Source organism: Ranitomeya variabilis, chromosome 1 (genome assembly GCF_051348905.1).
Source record: "Ranitomeya variabilis isolate aRanVar5 chromosome 1, aRanVar5.hap1, whole genome shotgun sequence".
Lineage (NCBI taxonomy): Eukaryota > Metazoa > Chordata > Amphibia > Anura > Dendrobatidae > Ranitomeya > Ranitomeya variabilis.
This window is the reverse complement of record NC_135232.1, coordinates 881,187,360-881,204,773: the sequence shown is the minus strand read 5'-3', so window position 1 is coordinate 881,204,773 and position 17,414 is coordinate 881,187,360. Positions and strand designations below refer to the sequence as shown.

The window sequence follows — 17,414 nt, the reverse complement described above, 5'->3', positions numbered from 1 at the left end:
AAAAAAAATGGTTTTGCAAATTTTGTTGCAAAAATGAGAAATCGCTGGTCAACTTTTAACCCTTATAACTTCCTAACAAAAAAAAATTATGTTTCCAAAATTGTGCTGATGTAAAGCAGACATGTGGGAAATGTTGTTTATTAACTATATTATGTGATATAACTCTCTAATTTAAGGGCATAAAAACGAAAAATTTGAAAATTGCTAAATTTTCATAATTTTCGACAAATTTCTGTTTTTTTCACAAATAAATGCAAGTCATATCGAAGAAGTTTTACCACTATCATAAAGTACAATGTCACGAGAAAACAATCTCAGAATCACCAGGATCCGTTGAAGCGTTTCAGAGTTATGACCTCATAAAGTGACAGTGGTCAGAATTGTAAAAATTGGCCGTGTCACTTAGGTGAAAACAGGCTTTGGGGTGAAGGGGTTAAATGGAAATCGTGGACATGGGCCACTCCCAAGACCCAAAGCAGAGTGAGAGACCTGTCCCGCTACTTTCCTATAGATCTCTTCAAAATTAAAAATCCATGTCCTGTTGTTCTAAATCTGACTTTATTATTATTAATAATGATAATAACTTTATTTCTATAGCGCCAACATATTCCCACACTTTACATTTTAGAGGGGACTTGTACAGACAATAGACATTACAGCATAACAATAAACACATAGATCAAAACCGATACCAAGAGGAGTGAGGGCACTGCTCGCAAGCTTACTATCTATGAGGGAAAACTTGAGACACAAAAGGTGGATGGTAACAATTGCTTTCGTTGTTCGGACCAGCCAGTGTGTAAGAATCAGGTGTTCATGTAATGCTGCATGAGCCGGTTATCAGCCTAAGTATGTAACAGTACAGACACAGAGGGCTATTAACTGTATAAAGTGTATGAGAACATGATGCGAGGAACCTGGTTATGGTAAAAATTTTGAATGGGCAACACAGGGATAGTTAGGTTAATGTGTTGAGACGGTAGGCCAGTCTGAACAAGTGCGTTTTTAGGGCACACTTAAAACTGTGGGGATTAATCTTATTAACCTGGGTAGTGCATTACAAAGAATTGGAGCAGTACATGAAAAGTCTTGGAGACGGGAGTGGGAGGTTCTGATTATTGAGGATGCTAACCTCAGGTCATTAGCAGAACGGAGGGCACGGGTAGAGTGGTAGACTGAGACCAGGGAGGAGATGTAGGGTGGCGCTGAGCCATGGAGAGCTTTGTGGATGAGGGTAGTAGTTTTGTACTGGATTCTGGAGTGGATGGCTAACCAGTGTAATGACTGGCACAAGGTAGAGGCATCGGTGTAACTGTTGATGAGGAATATTATCCTGGCTGCAGCACTAAAGACAGATAGGAGTGGGGAGAGTTTGGTAAGAGGGTGACTGATTAGTAGAAAATTACAATAGTCCGGACGAGAATGAATGAGAGCAACAGTGAGAGTTTTTGCGGAGTCGAAAGAAGTAAGAAAAGGGCGAACTCTAGAAATGTTTTTGAGATGCAGATAACAAGAGCGAGCCAGTGATCTGTTGTGGGGGGTGAATGAAAGCTCGGAATCAAGTATGACCCCAAGGCAGCGGGCATGTTGCTTGGGAGTAAAGGTGGAACCACACACGAAAATGACCGTGTCGGGCATAGGTAGGTTTGTAGAGGGAGTGAACACAAGGAGTTCATTTTTTGACAGGTTCAGTTTCAGATAGAGGGAGGACATCATGTTAGAGACAGTGGTAAGACAGTTACTGGTGTTTTCTAAAAAGGCAGGCGTCATATCTGGAGAAGTGTATAATTGGGTGTCATCAGGATAGAGATGGTACTGGAAACCAAATCTACTGATTGTTTACTGACCCTTTTGGTCGAACTAAGAGAAGAGGAGGGGACTGATCCTTGAGGAACCCCAACAGTAAGGGGAAAATGAGAGGAGGAGGAGGAGGAGGAGCCAGCAAAACATACAGTGAAGGAGCTGTCAGAGAGACAGGAGGGGAACCAGGAGAGAACGGTGTCCTTGAGGCCGATGGAGCAGAGCATAGTGAGGAGGAGCTGATGATCCACAGTGTCGAATGCTGCTGAGAGATCCAAGAGAATTCGCAGGTAGCAGTGACCCTTAGATTTAGCGGTTTCATCAAATAGCTTGACCAAGTCCACATTCGCTCTTATTTTACGTTGTAACCACAGCTATGGTTGTAATTACGAAGCTCTCCTGTGGGTTCAGTATGTTTCTATGTAGAACCTGGGGTCACCTAACAACTGTCGTATACGATTGGCCTCACTGCCTCACAGGGCGTATAGGAGTCTAGGCAAAAACCATCACATAATCCTCAATTATGTAAATCTGGACTATACCTGTAGCCATTTGAGTTACTGATTCAAAACATGCCCTTAGTTGCAGGGTTCATTAGACGTGCATCTAAACAACCCACTTTTAATATAGGTAGCCTGATTTTAAGAGTGGCTGTTTCCATCTTTTTATAGGAATGATGTTTAATGGCATTTTTCACCCTTCAGTCTACAGAAATCCAAGATGATCTTCAAAAGGCTCAAGAAGAACTTCAGCAGCAGAAGCATAGAGTGGAAAAGCTGACAAATGATATTTCATTACTTGAAAAAAAGGTATGAATTTCCCCATTGTAAATCGCTGAATAGCAGCCTTGTTTGCAGGGATGTCTCACTTGTTTTTGTTGGGATATCTATCTATCTATCTATCTATATATCTATCTCCACAAAGACCTCTTCATTAGTGGGAGAATTAGTAGAAAAAAATCATATCCTGGATAAGCTGCTAAAGACAGATGTGTTTTTGGTATGCAGTATGTGAGATCTCTGCTTGCAGACCAACTGGGTATTTCTTTATAGTCTTCTAAAACTTAAACTGAACCTGTCACCAGGTTTGATACGGCCATCACATTTCAGGGCTGATATACAGCATTCTATACTGCTGTATATCTGCCCCCAACCCGACTTGCAACAGAAGAAAAATAACTTTCTCCTTCGCCTCATTGGGGGGACACAGGACCATGGGTGTATGCTGTTCCCACTAGGAGGCTGACACTAAGTTAATACAAAGAAAGTTGGCTTTTCCCCTGCAGTATACACCCTCATGCTGGCTTTCAGAGAACCAGTTCTTGCTTAGTGTGTCCGTAGGAGGCAAACGGGGCTGCTATTCAGACCAAAAACTGTTTTGTTTTTTTTTTTAATTCTTAAGATTTTTTACCTGGATGAAGGCTCCAATCTCCCCAAACCAACAGGCAAGCACGTGGAGTGTCGCCTCCAAGTATCCTCTCCTGAGACATGGGTTGCCATGCCTGGGCTGATTTTTAGAGACGACGGGTCTCTTAAAGGGCACCGATCTCCCCGCTCCATCAACGGACCAGCACATGGAGTGTCGCCTCCATGTATCCTCTTCTGCAGCCAGGCTTAATGCTGGACAACCAGGCCTGTCCACAAGGATTAAACCCGTTGGATGCACAGAGGCACCCTCCGTTTTGGCGTCCGTGCAGCCCCCACTGCTCCACCACTGTCTAGCGAATGAAGCAAGGAGGTGGACGGGTCCTCTCCATCTCCCTGTGAAAGGGAGTGTGGATTGAGGTTTTTTTTATCCTTATCCCTGCACCGTCCAAAAATCACCAGCGACAGCAGCTGCACAGTGGAAGTACCTGCACTACGGCGAAGGTACCTGCAGCATCGTCTGAAGGACATCTCCAGCCTCTCCAAGTAAGTGCTGAGAAGGAGTGGGGGCTCTGAGCAGACTTTTCGTGGCGGCGGGCGTTTTTCGTGCCTGGGGAAATATTTAGTCCCAGATTTTGGCCTTGTACAGGCTGAAGCTCTGCCCCCACTATTGTGCGGTTTGGTGGCCCCACCCACTTTCTGGACGCTTTTTGTTCTGAGCGAGAGTTGCCCATGAAATCTCGTTGGCCACCTTCCTACACCCTGTTGCAAGCTGACAGGTCCTCCGGATGCTCAGGAAGCCTCCTACTTGCCCGGATAGCGACGTGGTGTGTGATTTTCATGGCTGGGAAACAGGACCTGGATAAAGAGCGCTGCATTAGCTCTCTCTTTCTCTCTCTTTATCTTTACCTTTCAGTATCCTTTCCTCTGTAGGAACCCTGATTAAGGGGGCACATAGGAGTACACCATGCCCCAGCCTCGGGCACCTAAAAAGCCCCATAAGACTGTTACGGTCTTTTGAACTTCATGAAACTCCTGCCAGTCTGCGTTTCCAAAAGCTCAGAGTTCCCAAATGCGCTCAGTAGCCCCCCGCTGACACTGAGCCCAGTGTCCTTAGTCCCCCTGAGTGGGTTTCGTCTCTGTCGCAATCTATGACTTCTCTGGCCAAAGCGCTTGAAACCTTCAGATTTGCTTCTGGGGATCATGGTGTTCCCACATCTGACTTATAGGGACCTTACCCTAAACGGGAACAGTCGGCTAGCAGGGGCTGCACACAATCTAGAAAAGTACAAGTGTCCAGGAAAAGGATACGTAGTACGTCTCCCGTACAGTCACGTGCCCTGACATCCGTGAGCCCCATCTCTCGCACTCCCTCTCCAGTCTTTGATAGCGAACTCTATTCTGAGTATGAATCGGACATCTCCTTAGATCCGGATTCGCCAGACTTTCAGAGGACGTTAGATTCTCTGATTGAGGATGTCAACCAAACTCTGAAGGTTGATGAAGACTCTGGCTCTTTACCGGATCACTATGTGCTTAAAAAAAAAAAATTAGAAAAAAAGCTAATCGTCCTCATAGAAAATTTGCCATTCAACCGGAGTTTCGGGTAGTTAATCGGCACAGGGAACAACCGGATAAGCGCTTTACAGGACAAAAACCGCTTGAGTCGAAGTACCAGCCGATCTGAGAAAAGATTGGGCCAAGTACCCTGTAGTAGACCCGCCAGTCTCTCACCTGGCATCCAAAACCCCTTCTATCCCTGCCGGATGGATCATCTATTAAAAATCCCACATACCGCCAGATTGAAAATTTGGCTCGATCTGTCTTTGAGGCCTCAGGTACGGCTCTATATCCTTCCTTTGCTGCAGCATGGGTATCTAAAGCAATGGTTTCCTGGTCGGAGACCTTGGCTAATTCCATTCAGAGCAGCAATCTTCCTCCAGAAGCAGCGCAGCTGGCTAGCCAAATGTCTCAGGCAGGAGATTACCTGGTACATGCTTCTTTGGATGGCGCATTCTGCGTCTAAAAAGTCTGACATCTCTTCCTTACCAGAGTGTGCGTTTATTTGGAGAAAAGCTGGATCCGCTTATCTCGGATGCTACAGGAGGAAAGAGCGAATTTATTCAGTCTCCATGACAGCACCACGAGAGAGAGGATCCTCCTTTCAGGGACAGGAAACCTACAGACATAAAAGGGCGGCACCTCTCTCCCGCATCAGTTGGTTTCCTGTCCCTGGCAGGGGAACCTCTTCAGGCATGCCTTGTGAAGGTCAAAGAAAAGAAGATAACCCAGTCCTGGCAGGCCGATTTAGGTAGCGGGGGTCCCCTACCTCGGCCTGTCCAAGACGCCGGAAGCACCACACGGCAGGGGAACTTCTGGTGTCGATGTCAGCAGAGAGGGGCAGCCTTTATTCAAATGCTTGCCTCTTAAGTGATCCGTCGCCGTCAGGTACCGGGTGAGTATGTGGGGTCTTCTGCTGTGGCCGCTCCCGGGGTCTGTCCGCGGCCTGGCGATGAAGTGCTCGTCGGTTCGTGCGGCGCTGGCTTCCTCGACCGCGCGTCAGCTCGCTCACCGCGGTCGCGACCGGAAGGGGCGTGTCCGGATGACGCGGCTGGCGGCACGGCCTGATGGCGAGGCATGCGCAGTGGGACCGCGCCGGCTAATGACGTTGCTATCGCGTCCAAACCTGATACAGGTACCCGGCGATTGTGCGGTGGAGGCGCGGGTTTGCGGGCGGACCTTTGGAGGGGGTGCGGAGACCTGTTTACGGTCGGTCCGGGGCGCAGTCCTGGGGGAGGCACTCCAACATTTAAACATGGTACCGGGCAGATCACCTGAAGAACCTGCTGACCCCCATCAGGGGGCGGTCCCTTGGGGGCATATTTAATGAGGAGTATGACGACTGCTGAGTGCTTCTGACTCATTGTGATGATGGAGTCGCTGGAGCAGGGAGCACCACTGCCTGACAAGCAGCAGCAGATTCAGCCCATTGAGGAGCCTCGAATTATATCCCAGCTACGATCTAGTGGCAGTAGTCGCTCTGGTGGAGACAAGAATACCCAAAAGTCGAGGCAGAGCAAGTCCTCAAGCTGCAAAACATTGCCGGCTAGGACGGACCCCCCCACTGATTACGGTACCAATCACTGCACGTTTTGGTAAGTGATCTACGTGAAAGTTCACTTAGTGATTTCCTGTTCCTCCTTATATTCCCTCTCTCCTTGTTAGGGGAGAAAATGTTCCGCCAAAGCCAAACATGGGGAGTGCGCCGAATGTGGGGAACCACTCCAAGATGGCCATGACAGGAAGCTATGTAAACCCTGCATACAACGCTTAATTGAAGAAGAGGTTGTTCTTCCCTCATTTTGTCCTAATCCCACTAATGTTAAGGAACATAAATTTCATACTTTGGATGTTAAAAGTTGTCGTCTTAAATATATTTCAGCTACAAACACTTGGAAGGAAGATAATTCCCTATTTATATCCTTACAGGGAGTTAGAAACGGACTTAAAGTATCTAAAAACACACTAGCTAGATGGCTCAGGGAGGCAATCTCTCTGTCTTATACAGCAGGTGGCATGGAGATCCCAGAAGGTGTTAAAGCTCATGCCTCTCGAGCCGTGGCCACATCCTGGGCGGAGAGATCAGAAGTGTCGATTGAAGACATTTGTAAGGCGGCCACATGGTCTTTTCCGTCTACTTTCTTTAAACACTATAGACTAGATCTCGGTAGCTCCTCTGACCTCACGTTTGGGAGAAAGGTGCTTGAAGCAGTTGTCTCTCCCTAGTCCTTTTACTTCTCTGAAAAGTCTCTCGTAGTGCTGTCATGGCGACTGAATAAATACGTGAGCTACTTACCGGTAGCAGTGTTTTTCAGGACCCCATGACGGCACCCTTTTATTCCCTACCCTTTTTCTTGTATGGGTCAACACTTTCTCTTTTCCTTTCTATATTTACTCACATGGTGAATTGTACCATATATTAAGTTGATTTTATGCTACTAACCTAGGAGGCCCTCTCATTCTCTGTAAACCAACTGATGCGGGAGAGAGGTGCCGCCCTGTTATGTCTGTGGGTTTGCTGTCCCTGAAGAGCGGATCCCCTCTCTCGTGCTGTTGTCATGGGCTCCTGAAAAACACTGCTACCGGTAAGTAGCTCACGTATTTCTTCCCCAGCAGAGGCTTCGGCGTCCTTTTCGGCGTCGACAACAAATCCGTTTTTTGATCCTTTTGCACCTATTCGCTTTGGTCCACTACCTCTTCAGGACCACGACGCTCGCCATGCAGGAACAGAGGTCCCCAGACATCCTATAGGTTCAATCGGCAATGGAAGGGTTGGCATAAACAGTCTGGATCTAAAGCATCTAGGTCCCAAAGATTTTCCACTTAATAACTCATGGCGTTATCCGGTTGACACCAGCAGGGTAGGCGGTCGCCTGCTTCTTTTTCACCAGGTCTGGCTCTGTTGTTCACGACGAATGGGTCAGAGACCTGGTGTCTTCCGGATACAAAATCAATTTTTCTTCGTATCCCCCATCTCATTTCTCTCCTTCCCTGCTTCCAGCGTCAAGGACAAGGGCAAAAGCTTTTTCCCGAGCCATAGTTTCTTTGAGCCGCGATGGCGTCATTGTCCCGGGTCCGGAAATAAAAGGTTTGAGGGATTCTACTCCAACCTATTTGTTGTCCCAAAAAAGGACAGAAAATTGAGACCCATACTAGACCTCAAACTTCTAAGAAAGTTTGTCAAGGTCCGTCACTTCTGCGTTCGGTCATTACCTCAATAGAGAAGGGGGAGTTTCTAGCATCCATTGATATTTGAGATGCTTACCTGCACATCCCGATTTTTTTTTTTTTTTTTTTTTTCCCCCCATCTCCCCCCCCCCCCCCCAAACAAAGATTCTTGCATTTTGCCATTCCCAAATAGCATTTTCAATTCATGGCTTTGCCCTTCAGTCTCGTTACTGCTCCTAGGGTATTCACAAAGGTCATGGCGCCCATCATGTCCATTTTGCACTCTCTGGGGCGGTCGTCCTGTTCTACCTAGTCAAGGGTCCGCCTTTGCATGACTGCGCAGAGTCCGTTCGTATCACTTGCAATACTCTCTCATCTGGGTTGGCTGAAAAACTTAGCCAAGTCTTCCCCCGTTCCAGCACACACATATGCTTTTAGGCATGATCCTGGACACCTCTGGAGGGTTGGTGATTCTCCCTCGAGACAAGGTTCTAGCCCTTCAGCAAGGAGCCCACGCACTTTCTCAGTCATCCCCTCATTCCATACACTTTGCGATGAAGGTACCGGGGAAAATGTTGGCAGCAATGGAAGTGGTTCTTTTAGCACAGATGCGCAACCATCAAGGGGGTCCTAGAAGTCTTACTGAAAGCTCTTTTTGAACCGCTTTAGGACATTTCGCTCACCTTTCTGTCCTGGAAAGTTGACTTTCTCGTTGCAATCACATCAATCAGGCGAGTTTTGGAGCTGGCTGCTCTGTCCTGTCGGGCGCCTTTCCTTATTTTCCACCAGGACAAGGTTGTCCTTAGGCCGTCCACATCCTTTTTGCCCAAGGTTGTCTCATCTTTTCACCTTAACGAGGACATTGTTCTTCCTTCATGTTGTCCTACTCCAGTCCACAGGGTGGAAAGTGCTCTCCATACTCTGGATGTAGTCAGAGCCCTGAGAAGGTACGTCTCGAGGACGGCATCCTTCCGAAGGTTGGGTTCTTTGTTCGTTCTTCCTCAGGTTCACAGGAAGGGTCTAGCCGCTTCAAAGGCCCCGATAGCTAGCTGGATTCGTTCCACCATTCAGGAGTCCTACCGCATCAGAGGTAAGCCTATCCCAGCGGGGATCAGAGCACACTCCACTCGGTCATTGGGTGCTTCCTGGGCCATTCGGCATCGGCGGAGCTGGTCTGTAGAGCCGCGACTTGGTCCAGCCTACATACTTTCTCGAAGCACTATAATGTTCATACTCAAGCTTCGGCTGATGCGGGGCTGGGCAGAAAAATTCTGCAGGCTGCGGTGGTGCACATCTAAGCAGTTGTTACGTGAAGCCTGATGTTTTCGGTTGTTTTTCCCACCCAGGGACTTCTTTGGCACGTCCCATGGTCCTGTGTCCGCCAATGAGGCGAAGGAGAAATAGGGTTTTTTGTGTACTCACCGTAAAATCCTTTTATCCCAGCCACTCATTGGGGGACACAGCACCCACCCTGTTGGCCTAATGGCTTGTGCTTGTTCTTTAGTTTGACATGTTGTACTCTGTCGTGTATTGTTAATGTTCTCCTACTGCTTTTGCACTGATCTGGTTTTCTGGGAGCCAGCATGAGGGTGTAAACTGCAGGGGAGGTGCTAACTTTGTTTGTATAAATGTCAGCCTCCTAGTGGCAACAGCATACACCCATGGTCCTGTCTCCCCTAATGAGTGGCTCAGAGAAAAGGATTTTACGGTGAGTACACAAAAATCCCTATTTTTCATTATATTTACCTGCTGGGAATTAATGGTCTGATGCTGACCACCTGCTTGCATTGTGTGGATGACGCATCTCCTCGGCACAGCGCTTCTGCACAGGCAGTGTGGATGACCAAGGGACTCGTCATCTACACGAAGCAAGCAGGAGGACGAGGATTGTAAGATGGGAGGGGCTGGACCAAGACCAGCGACATGCATCGAATCAACAACACCGGACCGCCCCGCAGATGAGTATTTTAAGTTATTAATCACGTCATTGGGGACACAGGTAACCATGGGTGTATGCTGCTGACACTATGCAAAAAAGGAAAATAGCTCCTCCGCCATATACACCCACTGACAGGCACCAATTATCTCAGTTTAAGCTTAGTGTCTGTAGAAGGCGGACCTGGATCTGCACCCAGATCCGCAGGTTCCCCATTTGTGTTAATCTTTTTCCCTTTTGTTTTTCAGGTTCCCTTTTCTTAGTGTAACAAGGTGTAGTTTCTCACCCTGTTTTCCCGTATGTATGCGACCAAGAGAGCAGTGTGGTGCCACCCACATCACCCACTCTCTGATCCGCAGGCAGGACTTTATCCCCTGTCACCCTTACGGGTGTTTCAGGGTGATTCCAGGTGGCCAATCCTTTCCTTTTCCCCACCCCTCTCCTCGGAGAGGGTTAAGAGAAAGACGGTGGTCACCAGCAGTGGCCTTCCCCCTTCTTGAAAGGGGTTGACGCCGTCTACAGCACCATCCGGAGACGGTGCTGGAAGGTGGATAACCGATTACAGTGACCCTCACCCACCCTGAGGACTTCTGATGTTGGCCTCATCGCTGCAGAGGGACTGGGACTCAGAGACAGGTATGTCTCCATCCTTTCCCTTCGCAGCGGCAGGCGTCATCCCTGGGAGCACTGTCCCCTTCACCGCAAAGGGACAGGGCGGCGTCCGTTGTAGGGAGCAGCCAGCACAGCTGCAGCCATTTTTTTTTTTTTTTATCATAGCTGGACTTTGTATTTCCGGCACTCCCCCTCCCCTTTAATACTCTCCGCCGCGCGTTTAAATCTCGCACGCTTTTGGCCAATAAGAGGCTTCTTCATCCTCTTATTTTGGCCACGCCCCTTGCAGCGCGAGCTTTTTCTGTGCTTTTTTCTCACTCCCATCACGGAGCTTCCTCATCCCGGCTGGCACGTCCCTGGGAATGCTGCAGGAGCTGGAGCACGTCACCACCAGGCACTGCTCCAGCTCCTGCAGCATTCCCAGGGACATACCCCTTCCGTGCCATTCCGGATCTCCACATGCATTAACCATAGTTCGTACTGGGAATTTCTCCAAATTTTTCTACACTGCATCTCCATTTTGCTATCCTTATCCTCTTTCATGTGAGGTTTGACAAAGACCCACCACGGGGTCGAAACGTTACCTACTTACCTACTTTATGCCCACCACGGAGTCCCTCTCCTAATTGCCTTAACACTGTGGTGACTTGAATAAACTTTTTGCTCCTGCTCACAGGGGGACACAGCTTTCTCAGCTCTTTCTGCTGGCATCGGGTAGGCTCTGTTTCTTTTTGTCTTGGCTCCTCCTCAGCAGTATCCCCAAGCTCAACTTATGCCCAACCCTAGAGAGGCTTCTTCTTGCCTCTGAGGCTGGGTTCACACTTGCGTATCGGGGCTTTGCAGAGGGCTGCGTACTTCCTCTGTTAAGCCCTGCCCACTTCAGCACTTCTTCCGTTAATTCCCACCTACTTCTGCATGCGTCCTGCGTACCTATCTTTAACATTGGGTATTCAGGACATTCGGATGCGTTGTTTTGAAGAGCTTGCCGTCTGCACAAAACGCAACAAATTGCGTTCCCATGCGGTTGGCGGGCGCGTCACAACGCATCCGCATGTCCTGCGTACCTAATGTTAAAGATCAGGACGCATGCAGAAGTAGGTGGGGCTTAACGGAGGACTTGCGCAGCCCTCCTCAAAGCCCCGGTATGCAAGTGTGAACGTAGGGTAAGCCCACTGTTGTTCACTACGCCTGTGCAATCTGCAAAAAGAAGTGGTCTTCAGGCCAGCCCTCCCATTTCTGCCTGTCCTGCAGTCCCTCCACCATGTCTACCCCGCAGGAGCCCTCAAACGCCCGGGATGAGAGCACTCCCTTCCGAAGTGGGCTGTTGCCATGTCTGTCAGTCTCCAACCTGACAAGTTTCAGAGTCCCTGGTCCAGGTCCTCGAGCATCTTCCACATTTACTTAATGCCACCAGTTCTCCGAATGCCTCTCAAGGTGATTTGCACGCACTTGACCGCAACCTTCACAGGGAAAATCTGCTTCAAAGCAAAGGAAGCAGACTCTTTTTCTGTTCTTCCTCTGGTTCTCCGGGTCTCTCTGCATCCTCCTGGAGGCATTCCTCTCCCCATGCCCCCTCCTTGGAGGTGGCTTTTGGGTCGGATGTGGATTCTCAGTCTGAGACTGATGAGGACCAGACCTTAAAGATGCAGGATATGGTAAGTAGCCTCATCTTGGCAATTACCCAAACTTCGAGCTTAAAGGAGGATGAGGCACCTGCTCAGGAGCACTCACTTTCCTTCAAACGGGTAAAACGTCCTTCCCAGACTTTCCCTAATCATGAGGAGTTTGAGGCGATTTTATTATCTAAACACTGGGAACACCCTGAAAAGAGCTTGCCAGGAAAGTAGCAGCTTGACATTCTCTATCCCTTTACCCAGACCTCGTTGGTAAATGGGCAGAATCCCCTAATGTGGATCCGCTGGTTTTTCGCCTGCCTTCCAAGACAGTCCTGTCTCTACCACATGGTGCATCTCTTAAGGATTCTACGGATAGACAGATTGAATCCTTGGCTGAGTCAGATTTTGAAGCAGCTGGCGCCTCCTTCTGCCCTGTTTTTGCCTCCACCTGGGTGGCAAAGTCCATGTCTGCCTGGGCAAGAATGCTTCTTCAGGGTTTTCTAGCGACAGCTCCTCCGGAAGAGATGGCAGATCAGATTGCCCATGCTTGCAAATATTTTTTGACCACTGCCTTATATGGGGCAGGTTGCTTTGTCAGAGCTTCTAGCAACATCGTGGCTATACACCGCATCCTCTGGTTGAAAGCGTGGAATGCAGATCCACCATCAAAAAGTCCCTAACTGGTCTGGCCTTTCAGGGCTGTAGACTTTTCATCTCAGTCCCCAAGGATTCTTCAGTCCGTCTCCTCCCTGCTACGCTCAGGAGTAATTGTACCGCCGAAACGAACGGTTTTCAGGGTTCTACTCCAATCTCTTCGTAGTCCCAAAAAAAGATGGTTCAAGCGACTGAACAGTCATGTTCGGACCTGCCGGTTCAGTATGGTGTCCATACGTTCTGTAATCGCCTCCATGGTACCGGGAGAATTTCATTGTTCTGTAGACATTCAGGATGCTTATCTCCACATTCCTGTTTGTATTCAGCATGAAAGATTCCTACGGTTTGCGATCTAGGAGGATCATTCTCCATTCACGGCCCTTCCTTTCGGCCTGGCTTCTGCCCCCAGTGTGTTCACGAAGGTCATGGCAACTGTCATGGTCATCCTTCCCTCCAAGGGAATTCTCATAATTCCTTACTTGGATGATCTCCTGATCAAGGGGCCGTCCCGCCGAGACTGCGACCAGAGTCTTCAGATCACTCTGGACACTCTGGTCCAGCTCTGCTGGATGGTCAACATAGAAGTCCTCCCTTACCCCAGCTCAGCACCTGGTGTTCCTGGGCATGAGGTTCGATGCGACCCAAGCCCGTGTCTTCCTTCCAAAGGAGAAGTTTTCATCCCTCTGCCAGGGGATCCGCACCCTAAAGCGACCAGCTCCCCTCCCACTATGGTCCTGCATGAGGGTTCTGGGGAAGATGATCACCGCCATGGAAGCCGTTCCGTTTGCCCAGTTCCATACCCGTCCTTTTCAGCTGGCCCTCTTGTCGGCTTAGGGCAGGAGGTCCGTCTCCCTGGACTGGCCCGTGCTTCTGTCTCTCAAGGTGAAGTAGTCCCTGACCTGGTGGACGCTAGCAGCTTCAGTCCTACGAGGGAAGTCCTTTCTTCCTCTCCGGTGGCAGGTCATCGCCACCAATGCCAGTCTCTTCTGTTGGGGAGCGGTCTTTCTATATCACACAGCGCAGGGCCGCTGGAACTCCCAAAAAGCCTCTCTCCCCATCAATCTCCTGGAGATCAGGGCAATTTTCCTTGTCCTTCGCCACTTGCAGACCCTCCTCGCAGGCTAGCCGGTCCGCATACAGCCAGACAACGCCACCGCCGTGGCTTACATAAACCATCAAGGTGTTATTCCCAGCAAACAGGTTATGCTAGAGGTAACAAGGACTCTGCGTTGGGTGGAACGTCACGTTCCCGCCATATCAGCCGTTCACATTCCGGTGGTAGAAAATTGGGCTGCCGATTTATTTATTTATTTATTTCTTCCTTTCTTAGCCGTCAGGGTCTTGCATCGGGCGTGTGGTCTCTCAGCTCCTCCGTCTTCAACCAGATTTGCCAGAAATGGGGCACCCCGGACGTCGACCTGATGGCTTCTCTGGTGAACCACAAGGTTCCTCAGTTCGTTGCCAGGTCCCGAGATCCACTGGCCATCGGTTGTGATGCTCTAGTGATCCCGTGGTCACAATTCCAACTGCCTTATCTTTTGTCCTCCTCTCCCCTTGATTGTGAGAGTTGTGAAAAAGATAAAGGCAGAAGGGATCCCCTGTAATCCTGATGGCTCTGGACTGGCCACGACGGGCCTGGTACGCGGAGCTGGTAATCATGCTCTTGGGCACTCCCTGGAGGCTTCTAGACCATCCAGATCTTCTCACACAAGGTTCACTCTTCCACCAGAGTTCAATCTGAGATTAACGGCATGGCCGCAAGCAGATCTTGACCTGGGTCTATCGCTCAGTAATTTTAAGGGGCAGGTTTCTGCTCTGTCCATTCTTTTCCAGCGAAATCTGGCTTCCGGTTTCCAGGTAAAGACCTTTCTTCAAGGAGTCGTCCACCTGGCACCTCCTTATCGTCCTCCGATAGATCCATGGGATCTTAACCTTGTCCTTGGAGCTCTCCAGCGCTCTCCTTTTGAGCCTATTCTTGATATTTCATTTTCACTCCTGTCACGGAAAGTTGCCTTCTTAGTCGCCATTACGTCCATCAGGAGAGTTTCTGAGATAGAGGCATTGTCCTGCCGTTCCCCGTTCCTGATTATACATCAGGACAAGGTAGTTTTCAGGCCTGTTCCTTCCTTCCTGCCTAAGGTGGTCTCTTCATTTCACATCATTGAAGACATTGTCCTTCCTTCTCTATGTCCCTCTCTGGTCCATTTCCTGGAGAAGTCCCTCCACAAGCTGGATCTGGTCAGAGCTATCCGAGTCTATCTCTCAAGGAATGCTTCCTTTCATCAATCCGATGCCCTTTTCGTCATCTCTAAAGGTCGTCGTAAGGGACTCCCAGCTTCTAAGTCCTCTATTTCCTGTTGATTCGTTCGGCAAAACTGGAGACATACCGTGTTCAGGACAAACTGCCTCCTCCGGAAAGGAAAGCTCACTTCACTCGGGCCGAGGGAGCTTCCTGGACAGTTCATCACCAGGCTTGGGCTTTACAGATTTGTAAAGCTGCTACCTGGTCTTCATTGCACACCTTTGAGAGGTTTTACAAGGTTCATACTCATGCCTCGTTTGATGCAGGCCTGGGAAGAAAGGTGCTTCAGGCGGCAGTTACGCACCAGGCAGCTTAAGTATGTTTTCTTTTTATGAAGCAATAAAAAAAAAGAGGGATTTTTGGTACTCCCCGTAAAATCTTTCTTAAAGCCTTCATTAAGGAATACAGCACCTTCCCTAATTGTTTGTACCACTTTTTGGCCTACGTGCCTTTGTTGTTGTGTTGGTACATATGTTGTGTTTGGTTGCTTCTCCTACTGCTTTTACACTAACTGAGGTACGTGGTGCCTGTTAGTGGGTGTAATACTGCGGAGGACGAGCTATTTTCCTTTTTTTGCATAGTGTCAGCCTCCTAGCGACAGCAGCATACATCCATGGTTGCCTGTGTCCCCCCAATGAAGGATCCAAGAAAGAGATTTTATGGTGAATACAAAAAGTCCCTCTTTTTCTTCTCTTGCTGATTGGGGACAAATTTACAGCATTATAGAATGCCGTTTATCAGCCCTGAAAGGTGATGGCCAAACCTGGTGACCGGATCCCTTTAAGGCTGTGTGCCCACAGTGCATTTTTAAGCGTTTCCGCTGTAGAAACACTAACAAAACGCATCCCGTTAATTTTAATTGCATTTCGCAATTGCAGTGCCCATGCTGCGTATTTTTCCGCAGCGGAAAAGTATCGTGGAAAAATACGCAGCATGTTCATTAATTTTGCGGAATCGCGGCGATTCCGCAGCCATAGACTTGTAGTGGAAAAAAACACGGCAAAAACGCATTAAAATCCGCATGCATTTTTCTTGGCAAGGGTGTGCGGATTTGATGAGGAAAAAATCTACTTATATTCTGCAATGTGGGCACATAGCGTAACTTAATTCTTCAACTTTCCCCAGAGTTGTCAAAGGGTGTATAGGTGATAAAATGGAGTAGCAATTTTAGCCCCGTTAGGTGACTTGGTCAATAGCACAATAGCGGACGGCATCTGAGCAGTCTGACAGAAGGGGAATATTTTCATTTTATGGCTTTAAATAAGTTTTGGTGGTAAAACGGAATTTATTTTAGAAACTCTAATGTAAAGACATTTTTTTCGTGGGTAGTTTGTCGTTTTAGTGGGGTATATATCAGTTATTGCTTTAGGAATTCAGAGGGGCCTCATTGATCTGCTAAACTGCTTCCTAAATCGTTTTTTGATCTATTGTTCTGCTTCTTTGGAATTGTTGTTTTCAGAGTCCAAGTGCTTGGATTCTAATGACATTTTACCCCCAGCTAATTATTTAATATATATAACATAACTGGGGGTAAAAAATCATTAGAATCCAAGAGCGAGGACTCTAAAAACAAAATGTCCGAATAAGCGGAGCAATACATCAAAAGTTTCTCCAAGATGTCCGTTTCCCTTTTTATACCTTTTTATCAAAAATGTTGCAGAACACTGAAGATAGCAACTTGCAAGACATGGAAGCGCAGTTTGCATCCATGAGTAATGAGAAATCAAAGATTGAGGAAAAGCTTCTCCATCTTCAGCAACACATGGAAATTATGACAAATGAAAGCAATGAGCTGAGGGTCACAATTCAGAGTCTGCAGTCAGAAAGGGACCAACTGAAGGAAGACCTTGGAGAGAATGTACAAATGGCAAGTATTGGTTTTTGAACGATCTGTTAAAAGGTTGGGGGTTTGTTACTTGTGGTGTTTGGTTTTTGTTTTTAAGCTTTGTGTAAGCGTTTTAATATCGCTGCCTCGGAGTTTGTGACATTGTACAGTTCATTAATAATTAAGGATGATTCTTCCAATCACGGCAACCTGTCAGCAGTTTTTACCCCACTAAATGTCCACTACTAGTTTATATTACGGGACAACCTTTCTGATTATGCACCTATATGCATTTCTTTGTGTGTTTTGCATTATTTTCTGCAAATTCTACAGATGTGGTTTCCCCTTTCTGGCTGGAATACGTCATCTCAAGGCAACTCTGAAGACCTCACGTGTATGTGCAGCACACCCATGAAGCGGAGGCCATGTTATTACACGTGCGGGATGCAGATGGACCTGCCTTGGGATTACGTGTCTCCTACTGAGGGATGTCTGATACCAATGATAAACTACCTCCACAAGAAATGAAGCTATACAGATTTTGTATTTCTGCATTATGTTCAGTAACCTCATGAGC

At 48.1% G+C, this 17,414-nt stretch overlaps 1 protein-coding gene across 7 annotated transcripts in view; it reads left to right on the top strand.

Annotated features, from left to right (window-relative positions):
* CENPE (centromere protein E) overlaps window positions 1–17,414 on the top strand; it is a 211,295-nt gene that overhangs the window by 98,512 nt on the left and 95,369 nt on the right. For 6 of the 7 annotated variants that reach the window (XM_077278140.1, XM_077278132.1, XM_077278125.1 and 3 more), the window contains 2 exons: window positions 2,505–2,609; window positions 16,673–16,879. In XM_077278140.1, coding sequence (XP_077134255.1) covers window positions 2,505–2,609; window positions 16,673–16,879 — 312 coding nt within the window. The remainder of the gene's footprint in view (window positions 1–2,504; window positions 2,610–16,672; window positions 16,880–17,414) is intronic. The other variant, XM_077278147.1, reaches the window with a different exon arrangement.